This window comes from Lactuca saligna, chromosome 9, assembly GCF_052625555.1.
Source record: "Lactuca saligna cultivar CGN05327 chromosome 9, ASM5262555v1, whole genome shotgun sequence".
Classification (NCBI taxonomy): domain Eukaryota; kingdom Viridiplantae; phylum Streptophyta; class Magnoliopsida; order Asterales; family Asteraceae; genus Lactuca; species Lactuca saligna.
In genome coordinates, this window is record NC_136425.1 from 146,917,050 (window position 1) to 146,933,175 (window position 16,126).

Consider the following 16,126-nt stretch of genomic DNA (forward strand, 5'->3'; position numbering starts at 1 on the left):
ATGAATAGCGGTGCAGTTTGTTATCCGTTTGCCTTCAATCGATATGTATTGAACTATAATACATTTATTAAATGTGAGGTTTGAAATCAACATCAAAATGAAGAACAAGGCATTTGAAGCAAATGTGATTACAAGCAAAATGCGTGGCAATATTGTAAATAAATAGAACATATAAACATGTCTAGTTTTCGAGCTAATCGAAATCGGAAACTCATCTTAATCAAGACGATCCTAAAATCAACTAAAAATAACCTAATAGTGTCATATCAGTCTCAATTCAAATATATGTGACAGATAAACTCAAACTTGAAGAAAAAAGTCTAACGTTTTTAAAATAAATAACAACTAAAGAAAATACAATCAACAACATAACCAAAAGAAAATGAGACGAAAAAACACGATGTTCCATACATAAACAACACTAATAATCATCTAAATCCCTCACTATCACCTTGGGTCAGCATTTATGCTCCAGTCATCCGAGCATTCATGATATCGGATGACTGGAGCATAAAATCATCTATCACTTCAAAAGAACGCCCGACTCCCATAAAAAACTCGTGGGCGGGTCCCATTTGGTGTTCCCGAGTTTTGATCCGAGCTCGAGTCCCCCGAACTCGTCTTCTCGTTCTCCATGTCCAATGGCAGCTTCATCTTCGCCAACGACTCCGTAAACTGCTGCATACTCTTCATGTACAAATCCACAAAATCTTGTTGCACCACTTTTTGATCCATCTCAAGATTCACCACACCCACAGGCTTGTTTGCCACGTCACCAGCCGACCCATCTTTAACCGGGTCATCTTTCAGAGACGATTCCGATTCCGATTCTTGATTTCCGGATTCAAGTTTATCGGCAACAAAAGGAACGGAATCACATTGAGACCCATTAGTCGAGACACTTGTTGGAGGTGACTCAGGTTTGGGTTCGATCCCATGATCGAACCCAAACGATGCACCGTTTTCCGAACTCGTCTGATCGTCTGTATCAGACGAGACTAAGCTCTCTGAACTAAGCCCAATATATTCCGACACCATCATCTCATTTTCATTCGCAATTTTCGGATCCGGGAACTCGAGTTTATCCAAATCGGAAACCAGCGTGTCGGAATCCGGACATGACGGAATCGGAACCGGAATCGCAATCACATCCGGTGACACTCCGTTGTATGACAAAGAGAGCTGAACGAAACCGGAAGGCGAGTGGAAAATATCATTTGTTGATAACGAGAACTCCTTCTCAACTTTCTTGAAGATAACATCGGAAAGTGGGATTACAGTGAAACCTAGCAATTGATCTTCGAGGTAATTCCGGACTCTGCTTAACATATATATTTCACATTTGATTGAAGTGTCGAGAGTGGGGACATCGATTGAAACCTTTTCGTTGAAAACGGGATTTTGTCCACCTCCATTTATCGTGTTTGTGGTGACGGATTTTTCGGGGTTGGTGGTGAGGGTAATTTTGGCATAAACATCTTGTTTGTGGTATATACAGATGTTTTGAATGTCTCTAGCTTGATGAACGTAGATATCGAGAACACCAAGGGATGGGTCGGGTTTTTTTGATGTGAATTCAGGGCTTTTTGGGGAATGATTGAGATTATGGCTTTTGGGGTCGGAGTAAATTGATGAGTTCTTCAATGGTGATACAACAGATTGTGGAGATTCCATGAATTTACACCTGGAAAACATTGAAAATTAATAATCAAGAAACTGTTTCTTCAGATCATGAAATTACAGAGCAATGACGTGTGGCTTTTGCATATGTTGATAAACAGAAAACTACAAAAGTATTCATGATTCAAGAACGCAACCGATTATGCAGCCAATCAATTACCAAAAAATGTAATCATAGTAAACAACACACAATTCAAATAATTAAACTTCATGATCAACATAAAAATCTAACCTGGATTCAATTGGGAAACAGAATTCTCAAAAAGGGGAAGCACAAACCCTAATTTAGATCACCTAAACGGTAAAAACATGCATATATATAGAGACCCGCGAAATATTGTCAGAGCTCAAGTACGTACTGACCCCAATAGTTATTGGATAAACATAAACCCTATTTTGACTAAAGATAGCACAAAACTCGATTCAATAAGCATATTCCAATAAAGTTAACTACTTTACCTCAAAGAACAAAACCTCAGAATCCAAGAGAGGAAAAACAGGGAAAAAGAGAAGCTAAAACGGTAGTAGATATAGATCCCTTTGAATCATAAAATAAAAAACCCATAAATTGTTAAAAGTCGATTGCACAGGAAAAGGATAAAGCAGAAAAGCATCAAAGATTGAGTAGAAAGTGTAGTCCTTTCTTACCTTTTTTTTTAATCACCAGAGTCCAAGAAACTGCTGTAGAATGTTGGTGTTTGGATTCAATGAAATCTTTGGAGAAATCGAGCTCGAAAATGAGGAAAATTGGAGAGTGTGTATTGATTTTGAAGAATGAAGAAAATTATGCGATTGTGTGGTTGGATTTTGAGGGGGGTGGTGGGTATTCTTTTCAATAATCAAGTTCGAATTGTCTTCTTGTTAATAAAATAATGGTAGATTATGCTACCGACATGTTATGCAAAGAAAATTCAAGGAGATTTTCAACCAAGTGGTGTGGCAATATAATCAGGTATAGTAATTAACATATAAATATTTGGAAAAAAAATCACTTTATGTTTAGTTTGAAAAATCTTATCATTATATACTTTTTAGAAAAAGTTCAAAAAATATATATATAATTTTCGTTCAATTTCATGACTTTGTAGTTGCACAACTTATAAAAATCTGAAATAGTTAGTTTTTCCATCTATAAAAAAAATGCCTAAGTTTTATAATTCATCCACAAGATTCAACTTCTATTAGGCTACAGGGAGGAGTGGTCACCACTAACCCACCGAAAAGTTGTTGTTACCTTTGCGCTACATCAGCTTCATCACCAACCATTAAACATTGAAAATTGTTACCACTACATAATATTCCTTTTTTATTTTTTTTATTTTTTTAATTTTTTGTAACACTATATTAAATAAAAACATAAATAAATTTTTTGAAAACACAAAAAAATAAAATCACATTTAATTAATTAAAAACATAGAAATTTAAAACCTATATTACTAAAATAAACATAAAACATAACAAATAAAACATTACACTACTTAAAAAACATAAAAAAACCATAGAGAAACACTACTAGTGGTCATCGCCAAACTCATCTGCCTCATCGTCACTGCCTTCATCCTCTTCGTTTTCATCGTTATTTTCCCTTTGGAATTGTCTTTCTCATATGTATTCGGTCAAATCATGACGTATATTGTGATGTGTTTCACGGTTTTGTATTTCCAAAACCCTAAAGAAGTATGTTGGGTTGCCAACTTGTATTACTGCAGGTGGATTAAGTATGTCTTTCCCGATATATGAACAAATAGCCATATCATCTTCTTCTATTGTTATGTTATGTAAAATAACACAAACAGTTAACATCATCGTTAGTTTTGCCATATCTCATGTTCGTGTCGGATGTTTGATTATGTGTCACTTTTGTTTTAGGACTCCAAACACCTGTCCCACATCCTTCCTTGCAGATTCATGTGCTAACTTGAACAATTTTCGATTTTCATCGACTGTAAATGAATATGACTTAAAAATTGTAGCATACTTTGGATGTATCCCATCACCTAGGTAATACTTATAATTATATTCATTTTCATTCACAACGTATCACATGTCAAGTGCTTTACCATGCAAAATATTGTTAAATAACGAAGACGCTTGAAGCACATTCAAGTCATTATTGGACCCCGTCATACCAAAGAATGCATGCTAAAACCATAGGTCATGTGAAACAATCGCCTCTAATGTAACAATCGGGATCCCATGATCACCTCGCGACGCATTGGGACAATTTGCCCACTCCCAGTGTGTACAATTAGTACTACCAAGCATCCCTGGAAAACCATGTTTAGCTTTATACATGACATACAACTGTTCGACATCACTTTTAGTTGGATGTTTGATTATGTGTCACTTTTGTTTTTGGACCCCAAACACTTGTTCCACATCATTCCTTGCAGATTCATATGCTAACTTGAACAATTTTCGTTTTTCATTGGCTGGAAATGAATATGACTTAAAAATTATAGCATAGTCTGGATATATCCCATCACCTAGGTAATACCTACAATTATATTCATTTCCATTCACAACGTATGACATGTTTGGTGCTTTACCGTGAAAAATATTGTTAAATAACGGAGACGCTTAAAGCACATACAAGTCATTATTGGACCCCACCATACCAAAGATTGCATGCCAAAACCATAGATCATGTGAAAACAACTACCTCTAATATAACAGTCGAGGCACCATGATTACCTCGTGTGAATTGACCACGCCACACATTGGGACAATTTGCCCGCTTCCAATGTGTACAATCGATACTACCAAGCATCATGTTTAGCTTGATGCGCGACATACAACTGTTCAACATCACTTTTAGTCGAATGTCACAAGTATATGTCACACTAAAGCTCTATAACATACTCACAGAAAAGATATGTACAGTCTCGATCCGTCCTTTCAAACATTTTCAAATACTCATATGATGCATCTGCGACTATGCCTTATCCCAATTATCTAAGTGTGTTTGTATATTTTTGTATTGTAGTAAAACTACGTTTACCTCTACCATCCCATCTTAATTGGAAAAACTCATAATTACATTCCAAATCTCTAGCTATACATAAGAATAAATTTCTACTAATACGAAAGCGTTCTTCAAAATTCGATAGATCATATAAATTATCAGGGTCAAAATAATCATGTATCAAAAGTTCATTTGTCGCCTCTCGGTCCCGGTTGATCCATTTTCCATACTTCTTCTCGCTGTGTGAACTTTCCGCTCTTTCACGAACTATGTCTTGTGCCGCAGACAATAATGTGTGCAATACCAATTCGTCATCAGTTGAAGAAGAAATGGAACCAAAAAAATTATCCATTTTTTTAAAGTTGTGTGAATTTTTTGAAAAAATGTATGTGTTTTTTTGTGAAAAAGTGTGTAAAATATTTGTATATACATAAAGAGAAAGTTAACTAAAATGAATGATTTTTTTTGTTTTTTTCTTATAAATTTTCAACTGTCAAATGCCCCCCCCCCCCCCCCCCCCCAACGGTCAAAATCAATTTCAACCAATGAATGCATCCATCTTCTTCTGTCTCCCCACCCACACCACAACCAGAGCACCAGACCTTGGGGCGGTGTTCATGCATCTTGGTTGTTCCACATCAGCCTTCACGCGTCCTTTTCCTTCCCCATACCGGTTAGCCTGAGACTCTTTTCTTTGTTATCTTTATTTAAAAAAGATATTTATTACGTCACCCACAACAAAGATAAAAAAAAATTGCAAACTCTTCCACTATTGACAAAAGTTATTATCATTATGAAGAGAATGATTGTTTTTGTTAGGTTAACAATTCATTTTCCCTTTTTTGGCCCAAGATATGAACCCTTTTATCAAGGCAAAAAGAATTCCACTAACGAAGCACGTGTTAACCTTGAAATTATTATTGGAAATCGCAATATAATTTTACTTAAACATAGTCTTATTTATACTAAACTAAAAGACTTTGACTCTAATACAAAGACTTGAAAGAAAGCTAAAAACACTAAAATTTTCTAAAATACCCCTAGATATAAAAACTGATTTTGAATCATTTGACGAAACCGATTAATCCAACAATCACCCCTTAATCGGTTTGGTCATACTGATCTTTCACAGTAGTGTTTAATCACATTCTTTTCGAACTGTCTCGATTCTTGACCTTTTCCGGACACCCGACCTTCACCTCGGTCACATCCAAGGTCTTCTCTCAATCCCTTTGATTGTTAACAACACATTTGACGTATACCATGGTATCCTGTTGGACATGTTCATTACCATCTTGACTTTTCTCTGATCAATGACCTCTTCCTTAGCCACATCCAAAGCCATCCGATTTGAACTCCAGCATCATAATGTTTACACCGTGTAGTTTCTCTAATCTCTTCCTTTGTTTCGATCACCTTTCTTCAAAGAGGCATCTCCATCGACTAAGAAAACAAAGCCACATGCTTCACCGTTTTCTTTAAATCCGCCAAACGAACTGAATCCAAAGCCACCTGCTTTGACAGACCCTTCATGCCTGCTTTTCACGCACCTACGTCGGTATTCCCTTATCACAAACAAACCAGTCAAGACCTACGGAATCCCGACAGCAACACCTTCTGTTGAAAACGTCTCGAAACAAACCATTTTTTGATCGTAACTAACAATCGTGGACCACCTTTGTTCATCATCGGTCACCCCCGTCATCTCAAACAGTACTCCATGTCTCCGTCATGACAACCACCTGTTGGAACACTTCCGTCTCTGTAAACAGTCCCAGTTCCGACCCGTATTAGCAGCCAAACAAGCTGCTAATATCGACCACCATGTCATCTAAAATCAGTCAACCTACTTGCTCTTCCGCTGCGATGACAGCTCCGCACCCCCAAGGGCCATCCCCTTCGAAAGTTGGCTCTCAAACCAGCCATCTTCAACCTTTGCTCTGATACCAAGTGTTAGTAATACCACCTGATATTACATTGTCTCCTAAGGTATGAATTAAACAAAGAAGAATAAAAAACAAGAACAGATGAATTACTTGTTAACCTTGAAATTATTACTGGAAATCTCAATGTAATTTTACTTAAAAATAGTCCTATTTATACTAAACTAAAAGACTTTGACTCTAATACAAAGACTTGGAAAGAAAGCTAAAAACTCAAAACCTTCCTTAAATACCCCTAAATATAAAAATTGTTTTTGAGTCATTTGATTAAACCGATTAATCCACAGGCACAAGTATATAAAGGTTGCTATTGATGTCTATGAAACAACGCATGCAAGATTCACATATATTACTGGTAAATGAGTATTGGACTAACCCACCTCAAGATGTCTCCATGCTTTGGCGTCATTGAGTGTATCTTGAAAAATGAAATAAGTTTGTGTATCCTTCAACCTAAGATATATGTTGGCTCTTAAGTAGGCTTAGTGTCATGCATTGATGTATGTTAAACATTATCCTGAATAAGACCATTCTAAATGTTACCATCAAATATGACATGAAACTTATAAAGGGCACATGTAGTTAACATTAATGTATTTTCTCTAGTTGTTGGAGTGTAATATCAGTCATACCCCTCAGACCCCTTCGCATGATTGACTAATATAAAATGTATGGTCGTACCTAGAAAATATTGATAGTCAATCAAGTCGGTTATCTTATCTGTAACGCCCGTAGACCAGGGCTAGTCAAATTAGAGACGATAAGCGTCAAAAATGACTTTTTGATGGAAGATTATTTTGAAGGAATAATCTTAACTAAGTTGTAGTATATGTTACTAGGATTTGTGTACATATAAAGAACATTGAAATCCGAGTTATAACGAATAAGTTATGACCTATCGAAGTTTCGCGACAGAACCGATACGACACAGCGCGACGTAAAAAGTAAATTTATGTTGGAGTGATTTTTAGCCTTAGTGATCTAAACAAAAGTTGTAGTTTTAGTTAAATCGAGAGCATGCATAAAAAGAATGCCCAAATCTGACTTCATATGAAGAAGTTATGATTTTATGAAATTTCAGCTTAGCGGTATGCAGCCCGAATACTCGATTTGAGATCGAGCGGTTTTTAGCAGAAACAATCTAAATGAGAATCGAAGATCTCATCGATAGTAGTCCAACTGTAAAAAGACAGACGAAAACGGACGTCGGATAAAGAAGTTATGAAATTATAACGGAGTTTTCCTGTCCCAGCCTACTAAAAATAATATAATAAAAATAAAGTCGAAAGCAGCCGATGGAGTCTAAATGAAAGTTGTAGAGCATGGTCTCACCTACGCGTGGATATAAATAATGTCGAAAACGGAGCTCGTATGAGGAAGATATGAATTTCGGAAATTTTTAAATAATTAATATATATAAATTTAATTATAAATTTCGATATTATCCGAAGGGGGGGGGGGGGGGGGAGGGGGGAGTCAGCGGCCTTATCCAAACTACGCCCAGAGAAAACTTTAATTACGCCCAACGTAATTTGGGGTTTCAGCCCCTATAAATAGATGTTGAGTGCAGTCGAGTTCTATTGTTCATTTCTTCCTTTCTCTCTCATTTTTGCATCGTTTTGCATGCAAGTTATACCCCGAAGCTCCAGTATCATTCCCGAGACCCGAAGCGAGTCCCAAAGCCCCGAATATCCCAAGAAGTAAAACTCCCGATCCGAAGCTCTGCCCGCGTTAAGCCTGGTTTTGGAGAAAACATCCCGGTTTCGTCGCAAAAGATTATTTTAATAGACGAGGTACTGTCCGATCATCGTCTTATCATGTGACTGTATAGTCACTTTCTTCTTACACATAAATATTAAGTATTTGCTATGAAATACGTGTTATGTGTGTATATATTGTTGTTTATTTGAGATAATTGTGGAATGGATAAATTATATAGGTTTTAATGAGTTAAACTCTATACATATTTTGTATCTATGAATATGTTGGGTAGAGCATGGGTAGATGAGATTGTTGGTATGGGATACAAGATGATTTGGATCATGAGATAAAAGGATATAGAGATAAACTTGTTATAGATTCGGGAGTATGGATTAGATCAAGAGGTTAGTTTTAGATCCGAGAATATGGATTAGGTAATGAGGTAAATTTTAGATCCGGAAGTACGAATTATGTATTTTTGAACTAAGTGTTCATCCGATAGGGTATCATGTGCATAGTCCCGTTCATAGACATAATTTGTCACACCCCAAAACCAAGAACGGCGGAAACGTTCTGGGGCAGAGGACGTCATGTACAGTATCACAACAATGAAAAGTAGTAAACAAGCAACAACATCATCCATTGCATTAATAATATAATTATTATACAAGTGTCCTGTCAAATTTTGATAAACACAAAAGCATAAATCAAAATGAAAGATGAGTCTTGAACAAGCTCCATCTTCCTTTCTCCTTGCATCGGTACCTGTCTATGATGACCTGAGGATACAAGTAATTTTGAAAGCGAGTATCAGCTTTAAAGCTGGTGAGATCATAAGTATTTAGTGTCTTAATTTGTACGTAAGTATTTGTATGTAAAAATTTGTATATGAACTGTAAGTATGAAGAGGTTTGTAAAACAACTGTAAACGTTTGAAAAACCCTAAAAATCCCTATGATTCCTATTAGTAATAAAATGAGTCTTCTACCAAGACTTAACTGTTCTCGATGTAGTCTTCTATCAAGACCTAACTATTCTGAATGTAGTCTTCTACCAAGACCTAACTGTTCCGAATGTAGTCTTCTACCAAGACCTAACTGTTCTGAATGTAGTCTTCTACCAAGACCAAGTTGCATTAGTATTACCCTTTGGAACAAGGGCAACTAACAATGTTAACTGAAGACATCCGTAGATGTACATTTACCTCTGTTGCTAACAGCTGGGTATAGGAATAGTCAGTCCCCAAAAGTATACCTGTAATGGTATCAACTGTTGACATCTGTGGATGTGCTTTTACCTCTGTAGCTAACAGAGATTCTAGGAATGGTCAGTCCTGCAACGTATCCTTGGGTACTAGGATATTAAATCCAATCTATCTCGTCGATTATGTGATTGAATCACAAGGTAATGATAAGAATGAGGATTATATAACAGAATCTATACATATAAAATGTACTAGTAATTCCTGTAAGTGTACTCATGTACATGTGATCATGTAACCATATATATGTAATATTATGGTAAGGTATTGTAATGTTCTAGCTGTAGTGTACGTGCTCTCTATCTAGCAAGTATAGTAATATACTGTAATGTTCTAGTTGTAGTGTACGTGCTCTCTATCTAGTAAGTATAGTAATGTACTGTAATGTTATAGCTGTAGTGTACGTGCTATCTATCTAGAAAGTATAGTAATGTACTATAATGTTCTAGAAAGTATGACTCATGAATGAACTGACTCATTGTATAGTATTGCGTTCTAGTAATAGTTCTAGTATCTTCCTAAACTACCCATATGGTAGCTTACTAGTAATATAACTGGTACGTATGAACATGGATGTATACCCTTGCTACCCAAGGGCATTGGATGAACTGGAAGGGGCTTTATGACTATATATGTACATATGATATATAACTAATATTTAAACGACCTTCGGATGGATACCCGATATCCCACCAGACCACATCTCAAGCGCGAAAAGGAAATAGGGTGGATAGCCTTCCTAAGTCTTTTAAACATTTCTCATATAACTATACATATATAGGCATGCAATTTATAATATAAAAGCATAAAGTAAGTTTTGTAAAACCTTTGAACATAATTATTATCTTAAGAAAAGATCGACTTGATGTCAATCTATAAAACAATTTGAAGTAAAAACAGTTTGAAGTAAAACGTTTTGATAACAGCTTGGAGTAAAACAGATCGGAGTAAAATGGTTTGAAATAGGATCATACAGTTTGTAATGAACCGTTTAATAAGGATTTTTAAACATTTAAAACATTTAAGAAAATCATTTGAGGAACCTGTTTGGTAAGAATGGTTAAAGTGAAGTGTATCATTTGAATGTTGCATATTAATCACATGTGATTGATATAATAACTAGCATAATTCTATTGATTAATCACATGTGATTGATACAATAATTAGCATGATTCTACTTGTATCCCCCCCCATAAAACATTTAAAACATTAGTTAAGGGGTATGAACTCACCTGTGGTAAGTGGATCGGAAAGAAGTGTCGGATAAGTGTTTGGTGTCAAGTGAAGACTTAGACACGCACAAAGATCCTAATAACATATAAGGATATATGTATATACCTAATTAGTCTTTAAACAACTAATAAACAAAGTTAAAACACTCTAGGACATGTTAAACACTTTATACAAGTGTTAAAAGTCTCAAGGGTTGCATCTAAGTGTTGTAGGGAAAGGCTAGTGTGTTTGGGGTTCAAGGGTAACTCTTAAAATGAGTTTACTCCCTAAGGATCAACACCCCTTGAGTTTACGGCCGTAAACTCTTGAGTTTACGGCCGTAAACTCCAAATCTTTTGACCATTTGGTGATATGAAGTCTTCTAGGCTATTCCAAGCATTCCTACTTCACGAATTAGCCGTAGGAAGTGTTGTGTGGCATCAAAACACTCCTCAATGGAGTTTACGGTCTAAGGACCATTTCTCATGAGTTTACTACCTTAAACTCCTAAGTTTATGGTATTTTGGGTTTTCAAGTCCTTAGTTCAATCATGGTACCAGCCTAGGTTAGATTTAGCCATAAGAACCAACTATGGGACTTTAAATGGACATTTACCCACTTTTTGGGGTGTTCACGGTTTTGGAACATCCCTAAACCGTAAACACATAAAATTGGGGGTTTTGGTGCTTTTTCAAGGCTTAAACACAAGAAGGAAGGGTTTAAACATGTCAAGGATGTTCTATACATCAACTAGGGCTTAGATTTGGGACTTAGGCACACTTTGGTGCCTCTTTATGGTGTTTACGGCCCAAGAACATTCTTGGACCGTGAACACCTCCAACCTTGTGTTCTTGACATTATTTCTTGATATTCAAATGTAATACTAGCTTAAAATCACTCAAGGATGGAAGTACTTACATAAGGAAGCTTGAATTGAGCTAAAAGGCCAAGAACACTTAGTGTGTGTTCTTGGTGTTCTTGGTGTTTTGGAAAATCTAAACAAAAACCGGAAATGAATGGATGAATACATGCACAAACACTAGATTAAGTTTTTTACTAACTTGAAAGGGTTAAAACACTTACAAGATTGAAGATTTGGAATTAAATCTTGGATGATACTTGAGAGGATATTTTGGAGTTTACTCTTTTGACTTTTGGGGAGTAAACACTAATGGGGAGTAAACTCATGTATAAGCATGAGTTTACGGATTTTTGGATGATTTTTCGAACCAAACATAAAAGTTTGGTCGGGTGTTTCTAATACGCGGAGTGTTTGCGGTTTTCAAAAATCAAAACCCGAGACGATACTTCCTTACACCCGTTCGCTTAAAAATAATATTAAAATAATCAAATGAACTTTATTTTTCTTAAAAATAAGAGATAATTACATTGACTTATGCTACGAAGTGGTTGACTTTTAGGGTTTGACCGAATGGAAATTTCGGGTTGTCACATAATTTTAATACAAGTATTGATTAAAGTATTAATTATAGATGTATGTGAAGTATTTGTTATTGCTTGATGATATACAACGTGTGAACCGGTTATAGTTCAATATGTGTTAAGTTGGGTATATATGATATTATTATTTAAAACTTTGTGTTAAGTAAACACTAGTTAGCATTTCCCAAACGTTGATAGTATCGAAAATTGATTATAAGCGTTGTAGGTTTGCCTAGTGACGGGTTAAGACTTAAGAAGGGATGTTTAGTTCAATTAAGTTTCGACATTGGGTAGCCTCTTATTAAGAGTACGTGTGTGGTGAGATTAATGATCGGTGGAGTACGTCCTACGTACAGAAGTACATTTTATGTACAAAGTCCTTTTCAAATCTCTGTGTTTTAGGTGTTGCTTGTGTCGAGGTATTATAATGTGCCAGAAGTACTATCATGTACAAAGTCTTTTTGACACTATTGTGTGTCGGTTACGGGAGCGTACGGGAATACTCTATTAGTATTTCCCCATACTTTTTATTTTGAGAGAGCTTTGGAGTCAGCGTTTCTTTTATGAAGTGATCGAACGAGCTTCATATGTCAGCGTTTTCTTTCACGACGTAATTAAGGGAACTTCGTAGACTGCCTAATAAATTGTGTCGGTAATAGACCACTACTAGGTATGTCTGGTGTTATATTGCTGGATAGGGTGCGTATGGGGGTGAAATACCTCATGATATTCAGGCCACTGCTAGGCAAAGTTCGATGCTGGATAGGGAGAGTCTGGGGTATAATACCTCATGATAGTCGGACCACACCTAGGAATTGTTATCTAGATAACTACCCTTGACTTAATTGTCTTGTGGTTCTTTCTTTTACGAATGAAGGTTCATGGTGAAACTTATTCCATTCCCCTCAATCGATGTCTTTATTGATCCTCGTTTGCTGCCAGGGAATTTCCGAAGCAGCTTCATCATTTTGTTGTTCATATCGATTCCTTAGGCTAGATCTCGTAAGATTATTGTATAGGGTCAGTACATGGGGATCGATGGGATAGGATAGATCATTTTAGGAATATGATATATACATGTTAATAATAATAGTGGTTTTGCAGGATTGAGATATACATTAATATCATCATTGTTTGAACTAAGAGCTTTCGTACTCTGTGTTCCTTAGGTGATTGGGTTCACCAGGGATATTTGAACTAAGTGTTCACTAGATGTTTTGAACTATTGGTTCACCAGGGATATTTGAACTAAGTGTTCATTAGGTGTTTTTGAACTAGGTGTTCACCAAAGGTAATCTAAGAACCTTGGAAGTATCAAATTTTGTTCCAATCCCTTAGGGAAATTCTTACGAATGAATGGGAGAAGGGTAATCGGTTCTTAGTGTAAATCTTTTAGAAATAAATGAAGATAATGGGGGTGGGTAATTGGGTTGATGGTTTGATAATTGAATATAATAATTATATTATTATGTGTTGAAAACCCTATATGCTCACCAGGCTCCCAAGCCTAACCCTCTCAGTTTTCTTTGTATTATAGGTTATGGCACGAGGGCATAAGTTGGCTGAGATAACGAGAGATTATGGATTATAGGCCAGTAGTTATGAATATCTGTTGTAAGGTCTATTTTTGTTTTGTTTATGCTTTTGGTATGTATTGAACATGGCATCCCGAGATTTTGTTATAAAATAAAAATACATTTCTTTAAAGAAATGCTTTGATAAATTCTTATCATATTTTGTTTTGGGAATGAATTCCGCAACCGTGACCATATAAGGACAAAATAATTGCTCGTCTTCAATCGACACAATGTGTAACAACAATCAATTTTGGTCAAGTTAAGTCAACAAGTCAACCCGGTCAACGTAGCTAGTACTTGTATGTTAGGGCTTACTCTATGTTTCCTAATGTACAACTTGCTATTTTAATACAAAGTATCACTCGGAAGTTTCACAAGTTCAAACAGCTAAACCCTAAATAGGGTGAGAAACATAACAAACGCAACTAAGTACCCTTTAGGGGTAAGTAACACTCATAACACGACGTAATGGAGTTCATAATCTTAAAACTACGGGGCAAAACCATAACACGGACTACAAACGCAATCTATCTCTAACTCTTTCTCTCTCTCTATCTCTCTATCTCTCTCCCAAATCTCTCTCAAATCTCACTCAAAATCTCTTTCAACTTTTTCATAAACACTCACACCATCCCAACACTTCAATTGGTTGAAAACTACTGGAAACGGGAAAAGAAAATGGGAAACAACACTTTCACTGCGAACCCTCTCAACCTTCGCATCCTCTTGGACCCAAGACTACCTGCGAACCTTGCCTTCGTACCAAACCGTAGAGTTTCGCACCCTACTCGGGCACTTTCACATCTACACCTTCACTGCGAGACTCACATTCGTAGCCATGGACTTTCGCATCCACACCTCTCGCACCGAACCTCGGAGCTCTTGCAATGAAGCCTTCTCTCACAACAAATCTTCGGCTTTCGCATGTGAACACCACCTTTGCATCTGAAGCCAGCAGCTTCGCACCCTCGCACCCAAATCTGGATTTTTGGCAGTTTCACATTTTTCGTCAGTTTTAGGAGTTTTTGATGTGGGATTTTCATCCAACTCATATTTTTCACATCATAGAACCCCTAAAACCATATTTTATCCATATCTTGAAGATTTATTAATTATAAATCATTCATTTTCATGAGAAAATATCTATAGTTAAATACAATTTATATTACACAAGTGGGTCAAGTGGACCCCCACTTGCCACCTCTATGTCACTTCCCCACTTACCATTGGCCAAATCATTATCTCTTCACACATACCAACCAATCCACTTGAATTATTATATTCTATTCAAATTCCATTTAAAACCCACTTCCATGAGATTATTTCTTCATCTTTCCACAATTCACTCCAAAATCCCACTTTCCTTTCCACAAAAGATCTCTCATCCTCTCTCCATTTCAGCCACGTTTTTGGAGGTGTTCTTGGGATATTTTCATCATTTTGGTAAGTATTTCTTCCAACTTCTAATATTCCTACATAACTCCATAACAATATTGAATCTTTTACACACATATTCACACATTATCGTTCATAGGATCATCAAAATCTCAAAGCATCTTCAAATGTTCTTGACCTGGAACTTGATGTGTGTGAAACAAACTAGTTTTAATCCTACTAACTTAGACACAAAATAAACACACGAAAGGCAGTGTACCTATCGATTAGTAATATAGTTCAATCAAGTAGGGTATCGAACACAGGGAACGGTAAACAATTAAAATAAATGCTATTATTATCTAAATAAAACAAGTAACAAAAAGAGTTTTCTCTAGTTTTGAAAGACTAGAAACTTAAATACTTTACTAACACGCAAACTAAGCAACTAATAGCTAAGAAAACAAAGATCAACTAAATTCAATGATTAAAAAGGCCTTCTGTTTAGGTTCGAATCATTTGTTCCCATGGATGATTTTATGGTAAATATATCGGATTAATTCTTCACTGGTTACCGACTAAAGTGATTAGATTCACATTCGCTATAGGTAATCCTTAGAAAACAGATTAATTCAAGCAATGGCCAGTTGTCTAAATTAATGAATTTCCTAGTTTGTTGATTCGGGTTTAGAAAGACTTGTAATTAGCTAATCAAATTGGTGATTCAATTAACCTCTTGTTGATGGTGTGTCACACAAGCTCACACATTAACTTACCTATCTTCAAGTTAATTCTAGTTTCACATTCGTTATTCCTAGACATAAAACTATGTGCTCACGTAAATCATATGAAATTAGCAACTAAGAGATGTTCATACAACTTAATTACTGATTTATTAACAGAAGAATAGTTATTGTTAACACATAAGGTTCTTTAACAAGCTTAATAAAACATAATCACCAATTAAAAT

The 16,126-nt window shown here is 35.9% G+C and overlaps 1 protein-coding gene across 3 annotated transcripts; it reads right to left on the reverse strand.

Annotated features, from left to right (window-relative positions):
• Nucleotides 1-306: 306 nt before the first annotated feature.
• Nucleotides 307-2,568, reverse strand: LOC145015571 (uncharacterized). 3 transcript variants are annotated; one of them, XM_078974044.1, is made up of 2 exons: nucleotides 2,329-2,568; nucleotides 307-1,684 (listed from the first exon to the last, which is right to left on the reverse strand). In XM_078974044.1, the coding sequence occupies exon 2, from the start codon at nucleotides 1,672-1,674 to the stop codon at nucleotides 529-531; it is 1,146 nt and encodes a 381-aa protein (XP_078830170.1). In that variant the 5' UTR covers nucleotides 1,675-1,684; nucleotides 2,329-2,568; the 3' UTR covers nucleotides 307-528. The 3 variants fall into 3 exon arrangements, with proteins under 3 accessions (XP_078830170.1, XP_078830172.1, XP_078830171.1); XM_078974046.1 differs by lacking the exon at nucleotides 2,329-2,568 and adding an exon at nucleotides 2,140-2,246; XM_078974045.1 differs by lacking the exon at nucleotides 2,329-2,568 and adding an exon at nucleotides 1,913-2,086.
• Between the last annotated feature and the right edge of the window lie 13,558 nt (nucleotides 2,569-16,126).

Bases quoted from the DNA above. Each gene is read 5' to 3' on its own strand.
- LOC145015571 (XM_078974044.1), bottom strand. From the start codon at position 1,674: ATGGAATCTCCACAATCTGTTGTATCACCATTGAAGAACTCATCAATT.